Source organism: Equus caballus, chromosome 6, assembly GCF_041296265.1.
Source record: "Equus caballus isolate H_3958 breed thoroughbred chromosome 6, TB-T2T, whole genome shotgun sequence".
In the NCBI taxonomy this organism is placed as follows: Eukaryota; Metazoa; Chordata; class Mammalia; order Perissodactyla; family Equidae; genus Equus; species Equus caballus.
Genome location: NC_091689.1, coordinates 85,989,921 through 86,010,782, shown reverse-complemented (window position 1 = coordinate 86,010,782; position 20,862 = coordinate 85,989,921). Strand labels below are relative to the sequence as shown.

Genomic DNA, 20,862 nt, shown 5'->3' with positions numbered 1-20,862 from the left:
GAGAGGGCCGGCCCGGTGGCGCAGCAAAGTTCCCACGTTCCACTTATCAGTGGCCCGGGGTTTGCCAGTTCAGATCCCGGGTGCAGACATGGCACCGCTTGGCACGCCATGCTGCGGTAGGCGTCCCACGTATAAAGTAGAGGAAGATGGGCATGGATGTTAGCTCAGGGCCAGTCCTCCTCTTTTTATGAGTAGTTAACTCAGGGCTAATCTTCCTCAAAAATAAAAAGAAGAAGTAAGAGAAAAAAGTAGTTGATTAATCATAATAAAAGGATAAATATCCCCTCAATTTCTCCAGTAAAATTCTAGTCATATTTGTGTCCTAATAATCTCTCTTCCAGTTTTATTAACATTTTACAACTACTTTTTCTTTATTGATGGAGTACTATTATAATTCAACTCCTCTATTCCAAATCTATTTAATAATTCCATGCACATGGATGTAATCATAGTAAAATTTGAGTTAAAAGTTAAGGTGCAATGTTGTAATAAAAAGCACAAGTTTTTGTAAGACTATCTTGTAATTCCAGAATTAGGCAAATATGGTATATTAAAATACTATAAAAACAATATCAATGCAAACACCCAGAAAATTGTCAATTCAGTTTAATAACTATTATTTTCGATGTTTAGCTTGTCTTAGAGCAAACAAGTGAACTCCTTAGGTGGCAGAGATAAAGAGGATATTGAAAATACAACAGCGTAAGCCTATAAACTGGCAAAGTGTGACATAGATTGGGAGAGAATGAATAAAGATATTTCAAAACGTATCCAAGCAGAATGAATTTAAATATCCCTTGGAGACAGAATATGAGATTTCAATAGCCGCATGATGAAAAATTTAGAAATGGCTCAACGGTATGAAACTAAGATTACCATATTGATGCACGTTCGATGAAAAGGAGAATTAAAAAACAATCCGCCCACCCACGAATTCAGATGATAACTTTGGGTATTTTTCTTTATCAGTTTTTTAAAAAAAGAACAGAACAGAAACAGACCCCCTAATGTAATTTAAAACCCTGATTCTAGACTCATACAGCTAGTTTTCAAAGTCTACAAACCAGCCATCAAATTAAAAATAAATCCCTAAAGATTAAGTATGCATAATAAATTCAAATTTTGAGGCTGAAACTACAATATGTCTAGCAAGAAATAACATGGTAAAAATCTATATATGTAAAGCACAGATATTTATAAAATTTGTATACATAAAGCACATTTGTGTGTTTAATGCGGTGAGAGAAATCCGTGTGCTCAAACATCTTTGTCATTAAAATATTTGTAAGTAGATTGAAAATGTAGGAGCCGTCTTACAATGGCTCATCTTAAACAATTAGAAGAACTACACACTAAAACAGAGCAGAGTGAATGATGAAAGCTTAAGATGAAAAGCAAAAGCAATAAGCAAAATTTAAGGTCAATTCAGAAGCTGATTCTCTGTGAAACTTAGGGAAAAATAACCTTACATACCCAAATGTGGGGAAAAAAAGAGAGAAAGTAATATATTCAAGATTAAAAATTAGAAACAAGATATAAATATCAATACATAAGAGAGTCAAATAGATATAAATATATGCTGCATTCAATTTTACAACAAAAGATAGAAAAATTGGATGCAATCAAAAGTTCTTAGTAAAATATGAACTAAGAAATTACAAATTTGAATATAGCAATATCCATATAATTTATTAAGAAAGTAAATAAATTTCTGCCTGTAAAATGGAAAGAGGACTAAATTGTTTAAAAAAAATTCGCATTAACTTTATAAATATCACAAATAATTTCATTGTACATTAAACCATTCCAAACCATGGGGAAAAAGTCATGATTTCATTTAAATATATGAATAGATATTTCATATGTAAAATATATGTAAGTACAGCTAGTAACACAGTAAAAGAAAAGTAGATTATGACCAAGAGGAGTTTAGTAGTATAAGAAAAGCTATATCTCAGTAAAATCTCTCCACATTATTTATTATATCAATCAATTTTTAAAAGTAGATTTCATAAGAATAGTTAGATGCTGAAAATTTTTTAATAAAATTCCAAGCAAATTGGGAATATGGTAAAAAAATACTCCAACTATTTATTAAAAAATGAAAATTATTTTAAAGAATGAAATACCAATAGACTATAAATCAAAACCAAGAACCAAATATAAACATCTAGTTTCCTCCTTGTTATTCAACACTGTTTTGGATGATCTTGGAAAGTCATAAGACGGTAATAAAATAATCATTATAAATACGAGACAGAAGATATACAAATTTAACTTGTAGCAATTTGAATATGCTTGTTTCAAACATTGTTAACTCTGAAAGTAAAATGTCTTTTATAATGTATGACACCTTAGCATTTATTGTCATCATAATTTAATCGGCTGCACTTTTTTTCTTAGTAGCAATAGAAGAAGTCATGTCTTTGGATTAATGTTGTTTTAATTTCCCATAAAGAGGTATATACTCTTCTCCGAACATTACTGAAAAAGACATAAATACAAGAAACTGATACAAAAAGAATAGAATTTAAAAGAGAATTTAAGTTGGATAAATAAAGAATATATTTTTAAAAATCAATGGCCTATTTTTATACAGAAATTAACATCTGAAAAGTAAAAAATAAGAGAGCAATTTTAGTCATAATGATAACAAAGGGATGCCATTAAGAAGTAAAGCATGGTTTTCCAAATGAAGAAAGAGATACAATCAATTTAAAGATATAAAATAAGATCTGAAGAATACAGTTAAAAAGAGATCTTACTCTTGGATGCGAAGATTTACATAAAAAATATAGTAATTCACCAAAACTGACATATACAATTCAATGAAAATCTCATTAGAATTCCAACATTTATGCTATTAACGACAAATTACTTCTAGACTCAATTGGAAGCATTAAAACTCACTAATCCTCCACAAATGTAAAAATAAGAGGCATTAAAATAAATTTAAAATGTGCATTGGCCTAGGGATAATTAAAGTACAAAACTAAAGACATTCAAAAGTAGATCTCTGTAAATAACCTAATATATTTAATTACAAAGATAGAATTTAATTTCATTGTGAAAATGATTATGCGATGAATGTTGTTATTGTAACTGCCTCTTTTGCAAGGAAATTAGACGTATTTTTCAAACATACGCATAACAAATCTCAAATGAATTAAAGATCTAAATATTATCTATCTTGATAGATACACAGATGACATACACACACACAAACACACAGTGTTTCATATAACGAAACGTGCAATGCCATAGTTAAGGCATTTCTTAACAAAAGAAAAAAAGGGACACAAAATAAAGAGATACTATATTTTTGAATACATGTGACTTAAAACATTTTATATAAACAATGTTTTATGTCAGTATCTCAAGAAAGCTGGAAACAAAAGAAAAATATCTTTTCTACTCAAGAGAAAATGCAGTTATTAAACAAATGCATGAAAAAAGTGCTATCCTTGAGAGTAATCAAAGAAATGCAGGTGAAAGCAACTTTAAATTAGCATTTTATATCTACTAGAATAGCAAAATGATAGCTTTTTATTATAATAATTGTCAATTTTGAAATGAGATTATGATTCATTCCTGATGGCACTGTAAATTAATACAATCTCTTTGGAAAAGAATATAGCAATAAAGAACAACAGCAAAATTATAGTCAAAAGATAAAAAGGAAAAATCCAATCTTTATAAATCACAATACGCGATTTGCTAAGTAGTGAAAAGCATGTGCTAGATTAATATCTAAAGCACGTGGCAAAAGGGACTTAGTAGATATGATGAAGTTAAGAATCTTAAAATAAGACTGTCCTGTATCATCCAAGGGGGCCCAATGTCATCACGAAGAGGCAGAAGAATCAAATTAGTAGGAAGAGAGGTGACAATGGACACAAGAAGTTGGGATGATGCAAGAAAAGCACCAGGAGCCAAAGAATGCATGCAGCCTCTAGAAGCTGAAAAACACAAAGAAACAGTTTCTCTCTGAATTCTCCAGAAGAAATGCACCCCTCCCCACAACTTGGTTTTAGACTTCTGACCTCCAGAACTGTAAAACAATATATCTGAGTTGTTTCAACCCATGAAGTTTGTGGTCATTTGTTTCAGCAGCAATAGGAAAACTAATACATCAAGAAAAAGAAATAAAAAACATTTCTGCCAAAGTAGTCATGTAAACACATCCAGATTGGATTCAGTTCTATTTCTTGGCGCGGGCACCCTGATGCGACCAACGCTGAAGTGTGTCCCCTGCATCTTTCGCAGAAACCATTTTCAGAGACAACGCAATCATACCCCTGACAAAAATGTTTAATAAATCTGAAAGCAGCAATGTTATATGGTACATAAAAATGTCATTGGGTTAATAAAGTCTGGCCACATATGCAACAGGACCTAAATGGGCAAAAGAGCTGTTCATGCTGGCAAAGAAGCCCTTCAGAAATGTAGACATTCTAAAAAATCAAGCTAAGTTTTGAATTCCGCGATTCTGATGGCACATAATTTACAAGGAAACTATAGGAGACTGGATGACATTGAAGTACTTCTTTAATTATTCAAGACTGATCCATGGAAAAAATTTCACTGTAACCCCTAGTTAACTCTTAGCCTCATGGAAACCATTGAGAGTCATTGGAAACCTTTAAATTAGTTGTCCAATAAATCACTTATTTGAGTTCGGTTGTTTCATATTAGAATAGACTCGCCACTGCAATGATCTGCTCTGTATTTTTCCCACATAACTGGGAGTTTGATACTTTGATCTCTATCAATCCTCTACCCACTGAAATTCCTAAATATTGGCATTACATTCCCCAAACTATTGGTCTCAATACCGATTGCACCCTGAGTAAAGTGATCAAAAAACAATGGAGAAACCCAAAAGTCCAACTCTATTCAAGAACTCACGTTTCAAAATTTATTTAGTACCTCCGAGATATGATCCAGGTACTATAGACTATACCACTGTCATAAGCCCAGTCACATATTTTTGTAGGTGATGTGTACATTTTTTCCATGCCAAAGATTTAAAGTTGTTTAAGAAAAAGACCTGGGCTGTTGTTTATTTGCCTTTCTATCTTTAATTTTGGAATCTCCTTGCTCACCATCAAGAAAATGTATACGTATCATGAGATTAGGAGACATAGGAGTTCTGAACAGTCAGAGTGAAGAGAGATTTCTGGACATCCTCGTCATTTAACTGAGAATCCATAAAATATGCACCTGAGGAGTGGGGTTATTTAAATGAGGGCTACATAGAATACCATTTGGAGTATCATAAAAATATAGATGCATAAGAATAATTTCAAAAAAAGATTTATGAAACTTCTACATGAAAAAGTACAAAACTGAGAGAAATCAAAGTGACCTAAATAAATGGGCATCTCGTGTGTAAGACTGAAAGATATGATGTTGTTAAAATACCAATCTTCCAAAGTTGAACTATTGATTCAATAAATTCCTAGACAGTATATATTGTAGTGCAGCTTGAAAAGCTCATCCTAAAATTTGCATAAAAATTCAGAGGAATGGAATAACCAAGAAAATATTAAGAAAGGAGAAGAAAGTAAAATTACTTATAGTGTAAGACTTCAAAAATTGATATAAACTTATGGCAAAAAAATGGTGTGATAGTATAGAGAGATAGACAAATGGACCAACAGAATGGAATAGAGTCTACCAATAAATTAATTCCTATACAATCATTTCATTTACACCAAAAGTGTACGTGGGTGGGTAAAGTATGGTGCTGGAACATCTACCTATTTTTATAGAAAAAAATGACCTTTGACTGTTATCTCATACAATGCACAACAATTGAGATGAATATTAGAGCTAAATGTGAAGACTAAAAAGCAATAAAACTTCTAGAATATTTCTTAAGAATATTTTAATGCTCTTGGAGTTAAAATTATATATATTCTTTAGAACAAAACTGCATTATGATAGAAGAAAAGCATTGACACAATGTACTTCCTTAAAATTAGCTTATTACAAATAATAATTTCTTTAAGAATGTGAATAGGTAATCTACAGCGACATGATGTATTCAGAAGATATAAACAAATTCCACAATTCATTAAGAATTTAATAAGGAAAAAGAAAAGAAATCCAACATAAAAAGGCACAAGCATTTGGACAGGCAGTTCCCAAAGTGGATATCCAACCGACCAGTAAGCATATGCAGAGGTTCGCAGCATCGTTACTCATCAAGGAAGGTGAATTAAAGCAACAGTGAGAACCAATTACCTCTCAACAGAATGGCATTTTTGTTTTTAATGATAATCCCAGTTTGGTGAGGAAGTAAAGCAACTTTACCTTTCTGATAAACCGTTGATAGGAGGGTAAGTTGGTTCAAACACTTTAGTAAACTTTTTGGCCATGCTTATGTATGTTAAAAATATACCATCATAAGACCCAAAAATTACACTCCTATGTTTATTTCAAGATGAAAGCCAATGTGTCTATATTCACAAAACCTCAAGTACAACAATATATTTAACATTATCAATAGCCAAAAGAAAATAGAAACAATGAATATACCGACATCATTAAAATGAATGAAAACAATAGACTTAAGCAATGGAAAGCTATGCAGAAATTAAAAAGAACAAAATGTCATGGACGAATCTTAAAGACATTATATTGGAGCAAATAATCCAGACACAAGGTAGTATATATTGTAGGATTTGGTTTACACAAAGTTACAGAAAAGGTAAAAGTAACCATTAGTGATAGAAGTAAAAATAGTGGTTATCTCTGTGGAGGGTGGCACTTATAAAAGAGGAATAAGGGAAGCTTTTGAAATGGTGAACATATTCTATATCTTCTTTTCGATGGTAATTATACCAGTGTATTCACAAGTAAGTTGACTGAGATTTATACTTATGATTTGTGCAATTAGTGCAAACTTTAAAAAATAGAAAACAAAAACTGGTCAAGTGGGATCTATTCCAGTGCTGCCAGAATGGTTCGACATCTCCATGTCAATCAACATGATACACCATGTTAACAAAATGAAGGATAAAATTCATGCGATAATCTCAATAGATGCAGAAAAGCATTTGACAAAATTCAACATCCATTTATGATAAAAAGAAAACTCTCAACAAAGTGGGTATAGAGGGAATATACCTCAACATAAATAATAAATGCCTTATATGATAAGCCCACAGTTAACATCATCCTCAATGTTAAAAAGCTGAAAGCTTTTCCTCTAAGCTCAGGAATAAGACAAGGATGCCCACTCTCACCACTCTTATTCAACAACGTATCGGAAGTTCTAGGCAGAGCAATTAGGCAAAAAAAAAAAAAAAAAAAAAAGAAATAAAATGCTTTCAAATGAAAAAGAAAGAATTCAACTGTCTCTATTTGCAGATGACAAAATAAATATTTTATATAGAAAACCCTAAAGACTCCAACAAAAAATGTTAGAACTAATAAATTAATTCGGTAAAGTTGCAGAATACAAAATCAATATACAAAAATCACTTACCTTGATATACACTAATTATGAACTATCAGAAACAGAAATTAAGAAAACAATCTCAATTTGAAATTTCATCAAAAAGAATAAAATACCTAGGAATAAATTTATCCAACTAGGTAAAAGACCTGTACCCTGAAAACTGAAAGACATTAGTGCAAGAAATTGAAGAAGACATTAATGAAAGGAAAGCCGTTTCATGCTCACAGACTGGAGGACTGAATGTTGTGAAAATGTCCGTACTGCCCAAAGCAGGCTACATGTTCAGTGCAATCTCTACCAAAGTCCAATGACACTTTCCAAAGAAATAGAATAAACTACCCTAAAATTGACACGGAACTACAAAAGACCCTGGATAACCAAAGAAATCTTGAGAAAGAAGAACAAAGCTGGAGGCATCATACTTTCTGATTTCAACTGTATTACAAAGCTATAGTAATCAAAACGTTATGATATTGGCATAAAAAACAGACATGTAGCTCAATGGAACAGAATAGAGAGCCCAGAAATAAACCCACAAATACGGTCAATTAATTTAAGATGAAGGGAACAAGAATATACAATGGGGAAAGAACAGTCTCTAACAAAGTTGGGAAAACTGGACAGCCATATGCAAAAGAACGAAACTGGCCCACGACCTTCCACCACACACCAAAATTAACTCAAATTAATTAAAGACTTGAATGTAAGAGTGAAACCATAAAACTCTTGGAAGAAAAAGGGCTCTAAGCTCCTTGATATCAGTCTTAGTGATGATTTTTTGGACTTGGCAACAAAACCAAAGGCAACAGAAGCAAAAAAAAAAAAAAAAAAAAGAAAAGAAAAAACTAGTAGGACTACATCAAACTAAAAAGCTTCTGCACAGGAAAGGAAACCATCAACTAGATGAGAAGACAACTTGCTGAATGGGAGAAAATATTTGCCAATCACATCTCTAAAAAAGGTTAATATCCAAAATATATAAAGAACTCATACAACTCAAAAGTGAAAAATCAATCAGTTGAAAAATGGATGGAACACCTGAATCAACATTTTACCAAAGAAGACATACAAATGGCCAAGAGGTACGTGCAAAGGTGCTCAACATCACTATCATCAGGGAAATGCCAATCAAAACCACACTGAGATATCATCTCACATCTGTTATAATGGCTATTGTTGAAAAGACAAGAGATAGCAAATGTTGGCAAGGATTTGGAGAAAGGGTAACACTTGTGCACTATTGGTGGGAATGTAAACTGGTGCATCTACCATGGAAAACACTATGGAGCTCCCTCAAAAAATTAAAAATAGAATTGCCATATGATCCAGCAATTCCACCTCTCGGTATTTATCTGAAGAAAATAAAAACACTAACTTGAAAAGGTATATGCGCCAGCATATTCATTGCAGCATTATTTACAATAGCCAAGACACGGAAACAACCTAAGTATGCATCGGTGGATGAGCGGAGAAAGAAAATATGGTGAATATGTACAATGAATTATTACTCAACCATTAAAAGAAGGAAATCCTGCCATTTGTGACAACATGGATGGGCCTTGAGGGCATTATGCTGAGTGAAATGTCAGACAAGTGAAAGACAAATTCTATATGGTCTCATTTATATGTGGAATTTAAAACAAACAAACAAAACATACACTCGACGAAACAGAAAACAAGTTGGTGGCTGCCAGAGGCAGGTGGTGGGGGTGGGCAATGGGTGCAGTTGATCAAAAACACTCATCTTTTATGACCAGATTCTTCTGTTGTCCCACTGGGCTTTATCTGCTGCGTCCTCTTGTCTCCAAGGACACTGTCTCCAAAGAATCCACAGTTGGCGTACTTTTTTTACCTCAAATTTTATTACTCGGAAGATTCATTAGTGACTCTGTGCTTGGGTCACCAGGGACTCTTTCTTTATTCACTTAGTTGCATTTTTATCAAACAAACATGAGTCAAGTAGATATAGTAAATGTGCTCATAGCTCTGAAAGGTCAGAAAAGCAACTTTCCTGAAACCAGAGAAGATTCCTGACGTTCCACAACCCTCGGATGATGGTATTTTATTTGTTTTGGGTTTTGTTTTTCGAGGTGGTTATAACAGTACAAAAAGTTATTCCATGTAATTGGTTTAAGACAGGTATTTCATAGAGGTCTACACATTTTAGAGTTGTTGTGAATAGGACAGTGGATTCATAAGCAAAAGTGACAAGAAGTTCATATGAAAATCTTCATCTCAACTACCGTTTTCAATTTAGGAGTTTTAAGATTTCATGTGTTTCAACAACCAACAGAAACTATGATCAACAGTCATAATAGTAAGTGAGATCAAATTTGTCATTGTAATTATACTTACTCTCATGTTATTTGAGTTTTATTATGTTCTGGAAAAAATATTTTACCTGTCTTTTAAAAACTGGGAATGTGAGTGATAAATTTCTATATTTGGTAAAGCATACATTTTTTTAGAATGCAGTAAAAGCTTTGGATATATAAATGTCATTTTTCTGGGAAATTTTTATGCACAAGCATATACTAGCATTTAAAAAGATTAAAACTTGATAGCTATCCAGAAATATATTCCCTATATCATGTACCTCACATCAAAAACTAAGATATATATTCATAGAATTGTGTAAGCATACTCCTCAATCCCCCAAAAGACTGACACATGGACTGAAGTTGCACCCTCGTTAGAGATCCCTGTCCTCATTTCAAACTTATATTTTGGCAGTGGAATAAACAAGAACCAGGCACATTTCACTGAGTCATTTTCTAAGTCTTGTTTATTATACCTTATGATACCTTAGAAAGAAAAAAAAACAGATATTTTTTAGTGCATGAATGATATCCAGCGGTAAAAGGCCTAAGTAAGTTTGCTCAGTAACGCGATGATGTGCCGCCTGAGAGGTTAGACGGAGGGTCGGAGGAAGGTAGGAGATGGGCAACAGAAATATTTCTCCTATATCTCAATTTGACAAATACAGTTGCTGAATGCGTCACAGTTCCCCTAGAGGGTTCCGTCGGGCAAACCAGGAGCCTAGTTCAGGTCTTCTTCCTTATGTTGGGTACTGTAACCCTGAGGCCTTAACTGCATTTGCTACTTACATGGTCAGAGCTGACCCTGTCCCACTTCAGTACGATACCACCTCGCTTCACACAATAAAGCGAGTCTATGTACAATAAGCTGGGGTCTCCAGGGGAAACTTTTTGTAATTCACTACTGTAGGGAGATTTCAAACCTAGAGACACTAGTTTTGAAATGAAAATATTTGAGTCCCTACTAAGGTAATTAATTGATAAAGCCCTAAAATAATCCATGGAAGAATTATTAACATAAGCTCAGAATCAAGACAGTTCATGTCCTCTGGATTTAATATCGCACAGATAGATGCTCTCAGTGACAATGGCATCAGAAGAATTTTACCAGAAGTTACGGTAAAGAGAAGACTTTCTCTTTTCTCTGCTGTGAAGGCAGTAGACAAAAGTAGAAAAGTTGATCCTCTTCAAAATATAAAGAAGAGTGAAATTCAACAACAGATTATAACATGGAATATTTAAATAAATGAAGTTAATATCAAAGTGCTCTGAATTAGCAGTCAAAACAGAAAGGAAAATAGCTTTGTAGGTGTCTGGAAAACATGCTGTAAATAAATTCATTTAGAAACATTTATTGAACAGTTGACAATATATCTGGGCTGTGTTAGTTGTATCGTAAAACATACACACATTTCATGATGCACCCCCCAAATTAGTATTGTTTCTTAATTGTTAAAACAACAGGAAGCATTGTTTTCCGTGAGAACACGGTGGTGGTATGGAGATAAGAGATGGCAGAGTCATCAGACCTGCAGGAAATTTTCCAGAGGGCTTCAAGACGAAGCAGAAAACCAATGGAAGAATAGAAGTTACTCAGGTGAGTTGAAGACAGAGAGCAGATGTTTTGTGAGAAGTGTTTTCTAAAATACCTGTCACATAGAATGTTCTCAATAAATGTAGTCTATTACCTTTATTGAAAGGAACACCTTAAGAGGAGGAGGAAGAGAGAGAAGATCATGACTTTTATTTGTGGCACAGTGAATTTGAAGTTCATGTCAATGTTCAAATCAATATGCTAGGTTGCATCTCAGAATTAGAGAGGACTATTACAAAATGAAGAACGGGATTTAGTAATGACCACCTGAAAAATATTTCAAAACATAGGAATTGACGAAAATACAGAGGGACTATTAGTAGTGACAAGTGAAGAGAGAGGAAGAAAACACTAACAGACAAAGGGGTCAGAGAAATATATCATCTGTGGTATCTATGAAGTTTATTTGTCGGAGCACTTCATGAAAGTATAAATGTAAACTGTGCATAAATATAAGTATATTGTGCATTAAGACCTTCTCTATTCTGCATCACTGTGAATTACAAGTGATTACTTAGAAACAGAGAAACCTTAGAAGGAGGCAGCGTCAAGAGGGGAGCTGAAGAAGTTGTGTTTGTGTGTGTGTGTGTGTGTGTGTGTGTGCGTGTGTGCATGATACAGTTTAGAGGTGTTCATGGGAGAAAATACGTGTATGCAATAAACAAAAACAGAAGACAAAATTCTTTCATCATAAAGCTGGAACAGAGACTTCAATTGACTACAGTGTGTTCAAAGTGAGCTCAAGTTTTCTGACATATATTAACACTTTAAGAAGGAATAAAGTGTCAAACAAACACATCAGAGAATTCTTGAAAGTCAAAAGACGTCTTTGGGGTTGGCCCTTTGGCAGAGTGGTTAAGTTCATGTGCTCAGGAGTCAGAGGCCCAGAGTTTTGCAAGTTCAGTTTTTTGGTGCTGAGATGGCACCACACATCACACCATGTTGAGGTGGCATCCCACATAACACAACCAGAAGGACCTACAACTAGAATATACAACTATGTATGAGGGTGCTTTGGGGAGAAGAAGAAGACAAAGAGAAAAAGGATTGGCAACAGATGTTAGCTCAGCTGCCAATCTTTAAAAAAACATCTTTGCTCCTATGAAATGACAGACCCATAGGAGTCAAAAGTAGTCCTTTATAGAATGTGCATTTAAATTGCAAATAGTCTCTAAATAATAATAAATAAGAAAACCCTTAACATGATAGATTTCATAGGTTCAAATAAGCTATAATAAAATGTCTCAATGTTACGTGAAGATATGAAAGAAGTCAGGAGTCAGGAATGAGAAATGATACAGTAACAACATTCATCCTGCTGGGACTGACAGAAGACCCCCAACTGCAAGTTTTGGTTTTTATCTTTCTCTTTCTCTTCTACTTGCTGAGCATAACCGGGAACCTGACTATCATCTCTCTCATCTTCTTGGATTCCCACCTTAAAACAGCCATGTACTATTTCCTACAAAATTTCTCTTTCTTGGAGATCTCATTCACATCTTCTTGTATTCCCAGATACTTGTATAACATAGCAACAGGTGACAAGGTCATTACCTACAATGCCTGTGTCAGCCAAGTGTTTTTCACTCATCTCTTTGGTGTAACCGAATTTTTTCTCCTGGCTACCATGTCCTATGACCGCTATGTGGCCATCTGCAAACCCTTGCATTATGGAACCATCATGAATAACACAGCCTGCAGAAGACTTGTCTTTTCTTCTTGGGTAGCTGCTCTATTTATTATAACCCCCCCGCTTAGCCTAGGCTTAACTCTGGAATTTTGTGGTTCTAATACCATTGAGCACTTTATCTGTGATGCATCTCCCCTCTTGAAAATCTCTTGTTCAGATACTTGGTTCATGGAACACACCGTTATAATCTCTGCTGTGCTGGCCCTCCTTATGACACTTACATGTGTAGTTCTGTCCTACATTTACATCATCCAGACAATTTTAGGATTCCCTTCTGCTCAGCAAAAGAAAAAAGCCTTTTCTACGTGTTCTTCCCACATAATTGTGGTTTCCATCACCTATGGCACCTGTATCTTCATCTATATCAAATCTTCTCCGGAAGAATCAGTGGCCATTAACAAGGGCGTGTCAGTGCTCACTACTTCCATTGCGCCAGTACTGAACCCTTTCATTTACACACTGAGGAACAAGCAAGTCAAGCAAGCCTTCAATAACTCAATCAAAAGGATGATATCTTCCAGAAATAAGAGAATGTGAAGTCAAATGAACATGCATGATGAAATTGTCGAATTTTCTAATGAAGTTAGCTTCCTCAGAACATGCTCATTTATCCTCATCTAGTGACATCTTCCTCACAAATCTCTTTTTGGATTTTCCATAAACAGGCATATTAATAGCTTTTTAAAATTTAAATCCTGGCTTTACCTCCAAATTAGCAATATCAAAAAACAAAACACAACAAATAAAACAGAAGTATATCTACAAATTAGAAATATCAAAAGAGAAAAACAAAAGCTAATAAATTTCTACATTTTCTAGCAACAGAATACGTAATAGTTGCTATTGTTTCTTCCAATCCAAAGCTTTCAAATGATTTAGTTAGTGATTCACTTAAATATGTATTGAGTACTTTCTTTGGGCCAGGTGCTGTTTTAGGCACTAAAAATAGATGGAAAAAACCAACAAAAACTTACTCCCCATGTACCCTCAGAGGTCAACAGAAACATTTCTATTTTAAAGAAAGCAAAATAGTTACTTTTAACTCAAACATTTTTTCATGAGAGAGAATTATAAACATTATAATTATGGGAAAACATCTAAAATACTGAAATAAAAATTTTAGGACTGGCAACATATGCACAATTGATAATAACCTAAAATTTTAAATGCTCTAAGCTTTTCTCAAAAAATACTTGAAGAAGGGAAGGTGTTGAAAACAGTAAGTTTTCTGAGGAATTTAAATATTTTGATATTGCAAAAAACCTGCAGATGTAGACACATGTATTGAAATGCCAAGACAGAATGTTGCTAAAATAAGCAAACACGTCAAAAATGGAAATGAAAGAAATCAAGGAAATAAAAGCAACTAGATCTATGGGATCTTGGAGACTTAGAAAAGTTTTCAAGTGGAATATGAAAAGTTGTGCATAAAGGTACTGCATCTTTTGTGGTACAAATACATACCTTGGAAGAACAAAGACAGTCTACTACATTTCCTCCAGAAAAGGAAGCTCATACATTTCATCATCTGAAGCTATTTCCCGCATCCCACCACACTCTAGGCTCCAGGAATCGGAACCTGCATTCCCCCTCTGTGTGCATGTGGAGTCTTTTCTATCTGCTATTTCCCTGTCAAAATATATTTTCCTCATTCTTTATTGGCTCATTCTTTTTTTCCTTCAGTTTTCAATTTAAAAGTCATTTGAGTTCCCCAAAAAGTTAAACATAAAACTATCTTATGATCCAGCAGTCCCAATTATGGGGATACAGTCAAAAGAATTGAAATCAGGGTCTCAAAGAGATATCTGCACACCTATGTTTATTGCAGCACTGTTCACAATAGCTGATATGTAGAAACAAGCGAAATGTCTATTACTGACAAATGAGTAAATTAAATGTGGTTTATACATACAATGCAATACTATTCAGTCTTAAAAAATCAGGAAATTCTGCATCATGTGACAACACGAATGCACCTTGAAAACATTATCCTACGTTAAATAAACCAGACACAGAAAGACAAGTAATTCGTGATTCCACTTATATGAAGTATCTAAAATAGTCAAATTCATAAAATTGAAGTCTAGAATTGTGTTTAACAGGAGCCTGAGAAGGTTACGATGAATGGGGAGTTATTAACAAAGAAGCATGAAATTTCAGTTAAGCAAGGTGAGTAAGCTCTAGAGATCTGCTCCACAACATTGTACCTGTAGTCAACAATAATGAATTTTGCACTTAAAATTTGTCAAGATCTCATGTTGTGCTCTTACCATAATAAAACTTTTAAAAATACACACGCATTTTTCAGATTAAAAAAAGAAACAAACCTTCATAAATACGATTTCCAATGAAAGCCTAAATCTAAAGCTAGATACAAGTTAACATTCCTTTACTTGATTACTAAGTCATCATTTAGCATACCTATTGTTACTAAAAAGAACCTTCCTTTGAAGTTTCACATTTCTATAACATCCTTAAGACATGTCGATGCTTCACCCTTGAAAAAATTTATGAAAAGAGCATCAGAATATCTACTGCATATTTGGTGAAAAACAAAATAAGCTCAGAAAACAACACGTTACTCATAATTACAACACTAATACTGTTCTCATGAACAATGAAGATCTAGCAGCCTGTGATATTGTGATTTATAAGAAATATCTATTTCGTCTTTGTCCAGTTCCTGGCACAGAGCTCCTAAGATCTTGGGAATTTCCAAGTTGATGAGAACAATAAAAGTGTTTTTTGTTTCATTAATAAGGTGACTTGGGAGTTTCCTAGGTAACTTCAGGGTGGAGGCTGGTTGCCAGAGGAACCAACCTTTGATTCGAGGGTTTGAACCTTCAGTCCCCCTCCCACCGCCTCAGGAAGAGAGAAGGGATGGAGATTAGATTCAATCACCAATAGCCAATGATTTAATGAACATTGCCTATGTAATGAAGCTTCCATGAACATCTGAAAGGACAGAGTTCAGAGCTTCTGGGTTGCTGAACACATAGCGGTGTGGGGAGAGTGGTGCATTTGGAGAGGCTATGGAAGCTCTCTGGCCCTTCCCACAGACCTTGCACTATGCATCTCTTCCATCTGCCTGTTCCTGAGTTATATGCTTTTATAATAAACTGGTAATCTAGTAAATAAAATGTTTCTCTACATTCTGAGTCATTCTACCAAATTAATCAAACCCAAGGAGGGGGAGTCGATGAAACCTCAACCTATAGCCGATGGGTTAGAAGCACAGATGATGACCTGGACTTGGCTTTGAACTCTGAAATGAGAAGGGGGAAGTCTTGTAGGACTGAGCCCTTAACCTGTGGGATCTGATACCATCTTGAGGCAGATAGTGTCAGAATTGAGTTGAATTATAGGACACCCAGCCAATGTCAGAGGATTGCTTTGTGTGGAAACAAAACACACATCAGAGCACATGTCAAAAGCGTAAGCTGGAAAACAATGTCAATTCTACTGGGAATTCTTTACTGCCCAATCCCACATGACCCCAAACACCAAGAATCACCATGCAGTAAAACTCTATATCACCCCTCTCATAATATTTTCTCTTTTTCTATCTATATCCTTTAGTGTATTGTAAATATTGAAGTCAGAGACTTGTTAATATTGTTCCCTTAAGTATGAATAGTGCCTGCCCTTTCACATATGTTGATGACTTTCTCAACCTCAAAAACATCAAAACTGGTTGAATCATTATTTGTAACAGAAAAAACTTTTTAAAAGCTTTCAACCAAAAAGAGAGAAAAGAATTAAATGTGTCAAATGTTTGAAATCATAGATGGGTTTTGGTTATAACATAAATATGCTTATTCCATTTTTATCTTTGTATGACGGTCTGAGTGAAAATGTAGTTGAAATTTATTAACACACTTATACGCACCTATCACTTTATATGTTATTAGTAATCTTCCAAATATCACCAGACGAATTCTCTTTTCTTACCCTCTTTCATACATGATAGGACAACTACCTAATTTATATACGATACATAATGGCTCACTGTACCAGACTTCCAAAGTAATAATATTGCATAATAATGAGCTTTATTGTCTCTGAAAAGTCTCAACTGTTACAGCAGCTTTTGTATTTAAAGACTTGATAAGTTCCAGCTCCTTCGATCTCTTGCTGTATCATACCTTTTTGTTACCATCTACCATATTTCTAAGATGTCTCACCACCGTGACCACATTCCAAGCAGAAAGAGGGGAGGCAAGACAGAATATGCAAATGCTTTTTTCTTTTAAGCTATATCCTAGATTTGCAGAGATCATGTCCACTCCCGTTATATTGACTAGAATATAGTCACTTGGTCAGCTTCAAGGGAGTTTCAAAAATTAACATTGAGGCCATAATTTCTAAATTCAGATCCTGCTACCACTCTTACTAGCCGTGAGATTTTTATCAAGTTAGTTAACATTTTTTAATCTTTGGGCATTTAGTCCATTTTTAAAAACTAGCTTTGTTAATATATAACATATATCATACAGTTCACCCATTTAGAGTGTACAATTCAGTGATTTTTTGGTACATTTATAAAGTTGTGCATGCTTCACCATCATCGAACTTTAGAACATTTTCTTCACTTCACAAGGGTCCTTGTATCCACCAGCAGTCACTCTCCACTCATCTCTCCCCACATTTCTTCCCAGCCTCAGGAACCCCTAGTATATTTTCTTTCTCTATGGATTTGTCCATTCTGGACTTTTCATATAAATAGAATGATACAATATGTCATCTTGCATAACTGGGTAATTGGTTTCTTTCCAGTCTATTTATTTTAATGTAAAGGTTTTTTTTTTTAGCCCTGCCATGTTGTTAGGTGCTTTCATTTTGTTCCAATTTTTGTGCTTCATATTTTATCTTTGAAATCTCACTATTAATTTGTACGTTATACAGTCTATTCTTTTTTATATACACTTTGTGTTTCCTCCAGAGTTAAAACTACTTGGTTATCTTTCTAATCTTCTAAGCTACTTTTTATAGGTTTCCATAATATGATTATTTTTTATCTTGTCTTTTGTATCTTTGAAAATAGTCGACATGAATTGTTGAAGTCTATACCTTGTATTTCCATTATCCAAACTACTATGGGTTTGTTTCTGTTGTCCACTTTGCTTCTGTTTCACTCACATGGATTCTTTCCTTCTCATATGTCTTTTAATTCTCATTAAAAGACATATGAGAATGTGGACATTGTACAGTACTTGAGGATTATTTGTTAAAAAAAGGTTAAAGGTAGAATAAGGTTATCATCCTATGAAGAAGATATTTCTTTGATTTCTGCTAAGTGCCTGATTAGCAGTCTGGACACATCTTGAAACAAGCTCAAAAGCAGATGTTGTAAAATTTGGCTATAATTCCATGGCTGGGTTCTTACAGTCCTGACTCACCTTACCCTTTAAATACATTCACTCATGTCACAATCCAAAGAGTTGAGTACTTCACTAGACCCACCACATTGAGATTTGCAAAACGCCATAGGCAAAAGTGGTCAGCAAATACAGAACGTTGCTCAAACTTTCATCTTTTAGGACTTCTTCACAAATGTGTTTGCTCTTTGGTGCTTTGATTGATCATAAATCCCAGAATTCTCTTCGTCAAGTATGTTCAGGATTTTCCTCAAAGTCATCAATCAGATAAGTCACTATAACATAGAATTTCTTAAGCTAAGGCACGGAAGACTTCTTGAATTGAAGAGGAGATTAGGGATTTAGGAGGCTGGAACTTCTTCCTTGTAAGTTCCAAGCACTGCAGCCTCCTTGGAAGAATTAATATTGTTAAAATATCCCTACTATCCAAAGCAATCAACATTTTCAACACAATCCCTATAAAAATTCCAATGACATTTTTCACAGAAATAGAACAAATAATCCTAAAATTTGTGTGGAGACAAAAAAGACATTGAGTAACCAAAGCAATCTTGAGAAAGAAGAATAAAACTGGAGGCATCACATTTCCTGATTTCAAACTATATTTCAAAGCTATAGTAATCAAAACAGTATGGTATTTCTATAAAAACAGATGCATATATCCATTGAAAAGAATAGAGAGCCCAGAAATAAACTCAGACAAAAATGGTCAATTATTTTTTGATAAAAGAGCCAAGAATATACAATAGGGAAAGGATATTCTCTTCAATAAACAGTGTTGAGAAAACTAGATTGCCACAGGCAAAAGGATGAAACTGGACCCCTACCTTACAGTATACACAAAAACCAATTCAAAGTGGATTACAGATTTGGACGTAAAATCTGAAACCATAACTCCTAGATGAAAACATAGGGAGTAAGCTCTCTGACATTGGTCTTGGCAATGATTTTTTTGAATTTGACAAAAAAACAAAGGCATCAAAAGCAAAAATAAACCCATGGGACTACATCAAACTAAAAAGCTTCTGCACAGCAAAGGAAACCATCAACTAAATGAAAAGGCAATCTACCGAAGGGGAGAAAATAATTGTAAATTGTATATCTGATAAGAGGTTAATGTCCAAAATACGCAAATAACTCATACAACTCAATAGCGAAAAAAGATAACAATCCAATTTGAAAAGGGCAGAGGATGTGAATAGACGTTTTTCCAAAGAAGACGTATAGGTGGTCCACAGGTAAAGGTGTTAGACATCACTAATCATCAGGAAAACGCTAAGCAAAACCACAATGAGATATCACATAGCACCTGTTAGAATGATTATTATCAAAAAGACAAGAGATAAATATTGGCAATGATGTGGAGAAAAGTCAAACTTTGTGCACTGTTGGTGGCAATGTAAATTGATGCAGTCACTCTGGAAAACAGTATGAATGTTCCTCAAAACATTAAAAGAAGAACTACCATATGATCCAGCAACTCCACTCTGAGGGATCTATTTGAAAGAAATGAAAGCACGAAGTCGAAAAGATATATGCACCCACACATTCACTGCTGCATTATTTACATTAGCCAAGTGCTCATCGACAGATGAATCATAAAGAAAACATGAAATAAAGCTATAGATGTAGATATAATGGAATATTATTCAGCCATGAAAAGAAGGAAATCTTGCCATTTGTGACTACATGGATGGATTTTGAGGGCATTAAGCTAAGTGAAATAAGCCAAACAGGGAAAGACAAATACTGTGTGATTTCACTTGTATATGGAATCTAAAAATAAACCAAACAAATTCATAGATACAGAGAACAGATTGGTGGGTGCAAGAGGCAGGGTGGGGGTGGGCAAAATAGGTGAAGGTGGTCAAAAGGTACAAACTTCCAGTTATGAAATAAATAAGTCATGGGGAAGAAATGTACAGCATGGTGACTGTAGTTAGTAATACTACATTGTATGTTTGCAAGTTGCTAAGAGAGCAGATCTTAAAAGTTCTCATCACAAGAAAGCAAACTGTATCTGTGTGGCGACGTATGCTAACTAGACTTGACGGTGATCATTTTGCAGTGTATACAAATATCAAATTATTGCATTGTACAACTCAAACCAATATCATGATATACATCAATTCTATCTCATTTTGTTTCAATTTTTAAGAATCAATAGGCTGAGAATGCCAAGTACTAGTAATGACTTGGTGCAGCTGGAAATTTCACACACTATTTCCGAGAATGCAAACTATACAACTATTTTGACACTGTTTGTCAAACATAAACTTTCCCTCGATCCAACAATTGAGAACCAAGGATTTACCTGCGAGAGATGAAAACACGTGTCTATGCACAATATTGTAGATGAGTGTTCATAACCATTTTGTTCTCAATAATTCAAACCAGACGTATTCAAAATTACC

At 34.2% G+C, this 20,862-nt stretch overlaps 1 protein-coding gene across 1 annotated transcript; it reads left to right on the top strand.

Moving 5' to 3' along the window:
• The first annotated feature begins 12,665 nt into the window (after window positions 1–12,665).
• Window positions 12,666–13,607, top strand: OR6C278 (olfactory receptor family 6 subfamily C member 278). The gene is given in 1 exon segment (NM_001390994.1): window positions 12,666–13,607. A coding segment is annotated over 1 exon segment (942 nt).
• The last annotated feature ends 7,255 nt before the right edge of the window (window positions 13,608–20,862 follow it).